Source organism: Pieris brassicae, chromosome 11 (genome assembly GCF_905147105.1).
Source record: "Pieris brassicae chromosome 11, ilPieBrab1.1, whole genome shotgun sequence".
NCBI classification, from domain to species: Eukaryota; Metazoa; Arthropoda; class Insecta; order Lepidoptera; family Pieridae; genus Pieris; species Pieris brassicae.
In genome coordinates this window covers 8316256-8320191 of record NC_059675.1, presented here as the reverse complement: position 1 = coordinate 8320191, position 3936 = coordinate 8316256, and the positions used below count along the sequence as shown (strand labels likewise).

The 3936-nt window shown below is 35.1% G+C and overlaps 1 protein-coding gene across 1 annotated transcript; it reads right to left on the bottom strand.

The window, feature by feature from the left end:
* Positions 1 to 2120: 2120 nt before the first annotated feature.
* Positions 2121 to 3111, bottom strand: LOC123716316 (fork head domain-containing protein FD4-like). Its single transcript, XM_045672002.1, has one exon. It carries the CDS (start codon positions 3023 to 3025, stop codon positions 2249 to 2251), a length of 777 nt encoding a protein of 258 aa, XP_045527958.1. The 5' UTR covers positions 3026 to 3111; the 3' UTR covers positions 2121 to 2248.
* Positions 3112 to 3936: the final 825 nt, after the last annotated feature.

The following is a 3936-nucleotide window of genomic DNA, read 5'->3' as shown; positions in this document are numbered from 1 at the left end:
ACTATTATTGTACGACGACGATTGTACAGTATAGAAACCATTTAGTATAGATAAATAGAACTATTTAATATACTTGCATGTGCTAATGAGTCGGATAGCTTTAAAATAAATCTCTCAAATATTTGTATCAAGTATTTGCACACATACCAATAAAAAACATAATTTGAAGTATTAATACAGCATTATGAAAAATGCTTACTGTACGAATACTAGTCATAAGCAATTTTCATTTATGTTTCCGTTCTTCCGTTCCCTTCGGCGGTATTAAAAAGTAATAACGCTGTTGACCTTATATACAAACCGGGTATACATATCGCGACAATAAGTACTCGTGTTTATTAATAAAAAAAATACCGAGACGTCGCAATGAGAGGGGAATATTCCTACCACAGAGTAAACGCAATACTTTCTTTTAATTTCTATAATTACTAGAATATAATAATACAGAGTGTATTCTTAGTTTAAAAGAATATACATTAGAAAATATGTTTTTTTAAGAAGTATTTTTTTTTTGTATCCACACTTTTATCAAATATACGTATTGTTCATGCCTATGTTATCCAATATAGTTCGTAGATAAATGTTTGTTTGTTCGTCAAGTATGTTTAGTATATACTATCAGTATATCTTAGGTCCTTACATATGAAATTGGCGTTTTGTATGGGAGGAACAAAAAGTCGAATATTTTTAAATATAATATATTTAATTAATCAAAGTATGAACCATTGTTTTCTATGCACTTTTGCCATCTCATAGGTAGTTCATTGATCCCTTTACTAAAAAAACCAGTCGGACGGTTATACTGATCTTAAAAAATTCGTGGGCAAAACATTCACAGCAAACTATTAGATTATTAGACATTTTGCGCGTAACCAGGGGAATAAGTATTTGTATAGTTTTAACGAACCTACGTTACGTATTCGTTGGCGTTTTATACTTTATCAAACACCAATGAGTTATAGGTCCCTATAGTTGGCCACAGACGCTACAATGAGCCTCCGTGGCATAAGAGCCTTCGAAGAAAATTGTTGATAATAATTAAGAATTTGGAATACCACATTATTGTTCATTTGAATTGTTTTCTGTGTATAAGATTATGTACAGTCATAAGTGTTAACCATCATTTTTGTTACATTGAAAAAAATTGTGCTTAAATATCTAGTACTGATCCAGAGCTTGACAATTTTAATATTCGGTAGATAGTTTGTTAATCAACTTCAAAAAAAAACATTGTTAAGCGCATATCTAATTCGCATTTTTAAGCAAATAATTACTTGAAAGTTTATTATATTTGTACTTTTTGAATTTTTGGTAAAAATATGCTCCATAATTGTCATGTATTTTAGAATAAATACAGTATATATATAAAAGTATTATATATATGAACAATAAATAAATAAGACATTTATATTCGTTCTTTCATGTCTAATACCTCTGTATTGTACTAATAAATGCCTCAAATCGAATTGTGAAACTCGATACCCCTAAAATAGGCGACAAATTTTTCTATTAAAGTATTTTTTACAAGCATTAATCTAATAAGGACAAGATGACTCGACAATTGTTCAAGTAGATGCAATATCACGAGCTATTAGTTTATAAACATGGGTCGTTGCGCCACGTTAGACCGTGAAAAGACCACCTCCAAGATAACTTTTTACTAATCGGAATTTACTTTTGTACCCTTCGCCCCCCACGAAGGATTAGGTAGCCCGTGTAATACTTCAACGCTCTTAAAAAGCGTAATAATCTGATTAAACTACCACCCAAGCTAAGAATAAAACCAATCTTATAATGATACTTTTAATACACTTAACAATATAACAATATTTACAACAATGAAACTAACACGTTTCAATATACAGCAGAAATAAATAACGTATAAATGCACTAATAATTAAAACATTGGAGTAAATCCATCTTACATTTAATTATTTACATTTACTTAATAAATTAAATATATAACACTAGCTGTTCATCTACTATTTAAGATTTATTGAGATCACTAATTTATCTGAAATTGAGGTGAACGGGTTATTGAAAAAAAACGCAAAATGCGAATAAAACTGTAAAAATACAATAAGTAATATTTAAAACGGAGTACATGTTAAAATTGGGAGTGATAGTATATCTACGCTACATATAACGTTATAAATGACTTTCTAATTTAGATTTTGATGGCTATATAATGCTCTACTTACAACCTAGAATTGCACATGTTGTAACAGTTCACAATATCCCTCTGATGTCACGCGACTGGGAGCACTGACGGCGGAAGGTAACACGGCCGCAAAGCATGAGCAGCTGCCTGCAGAAGCTCAGCCTGGTATCGATGCGCTGCTAGCATATACGGCGATGGCATGGATAAGTCAATTCTCGGTAAGGCCATATGCACTGGCATTGAAAACGGTTGAGGTGGAGAAGGAGATGATCGAGGCGGCTCTGGTTCCAGTAACGCTTCGATTGTAAACGCTCGTCGTGGTCTTTCCCTTGGTAGAACTGTCACCGCAGTAACCTCTGCTAGTTCAGCTGGTTCGGGACTCATTTGTGAACACATTGGAGGTGTATACAAACTCGCGGTGGGTAATGCCGTCGGCGAGGGGCCTGCATTAGCCTGGCGAGCCAAAAATGCACGGTTAAAAGTAGCCAGCGCTGCTAGTTCTGCGTTCAAATTATCCTTTTCACCTTTCTGTAACTTAAACCTCTTGCGACGGCGCAGTAACGAACCATTTTCAAACATATCAAATGCTTGCGGATGTAGAGTCCAATACGCGCCTTTGCCGGGCCTGTCAGGCCGACGCGGCACCTTCACGAAGCAATCGTTGAAAGATAGATTATGTCGCAGCGAATTCTGCCATCTCTGTGTATTTCTTCGATAATAGGGGAATCGGTCCATTATGAAGCGGTATATCTCGGACAGCGGCAACATTCGCTCTGGTGAACTCCATATGGCCATTGCTGTTAGTGATATATACGAATACGGTGGTTTTTGGTCACCATACGATTCACGGGAAGGTCGTGGCATCGTCACTTCCACTAAGAACCGGTGATTAAAATATTTCCAAAATAATTATCTGATACCGGCGCGGCAAAAAATTCACGTCACTTCTATGCGAGGTGTGAAAAACAACTGAGGTGCGGAGAGCAGTAGAACTCGACACTCGACCCGCCCGCCTTGTCGGGGTCCAGAGACCGGAGAATACGGGCTTCTGATTGGTTAAGCACTCAGCCAATAAGAGCCATCGGCGTTCAGGTATGATGTCGGCTAACTAACAAGGAATTTAAATTGATATTATGTTTATATTGCCTCCAAACATCCTTTGTGATGACACCGCTTTTTATTTAGCGTATGTAAATTACAATGATACAGAAAAAGAGATTTGAATTATGCACCAATTCAACGATGAATGTATGTCATTACGTATCAACGAAACAAATTACATTCAAAGAAACATGGCTGAATAATTTATTTATCATGGAGATAAAGACTTAACGGAAAATAGAAAGGTAAGTCATGATTGGCAGTAAATATTTGTACATTCGACAAAAAGCCCATTAAATAAGTAGCGATTGTTGGCAACAAAAAAATCTTGTAAAAAGTAGAAAATTAAAATATTTTTTTACTTCAATGCTAAAGTACTAACCATCTCAGTGATTCTGAGGTTATTGACCTGAGAACGGTCAAAAAACTTTAAAATGAATTAATAGAAATGTCACAATTTTTTGGCACTTTTGTGGGCAAAAACAATTTACGTGATTTCTCAAATTCTCTGATATCCAAAGTTACGAACGTAACATAGAAAAGTACGTTAAGTAAGTAGTTACACCCTTGAAGTACTTACTTCTAGGGTGTAGGTCTTAGGGTGTTACTACAAATATTTAGTAGTAAATTCCTGCAAAGCGTCAGAACAAACATACCGGGTGTCCAAATATTAC

Excerpts from the sequence above, each read along its gene's own strand:
- LOC123716316 (XM_045672002.1), bottom strand. The coding sequence starts at position 3,025 with ATGCCACGACCTTCCCGTGAATCGTATGGTGACCAAAAACCACCGTAT.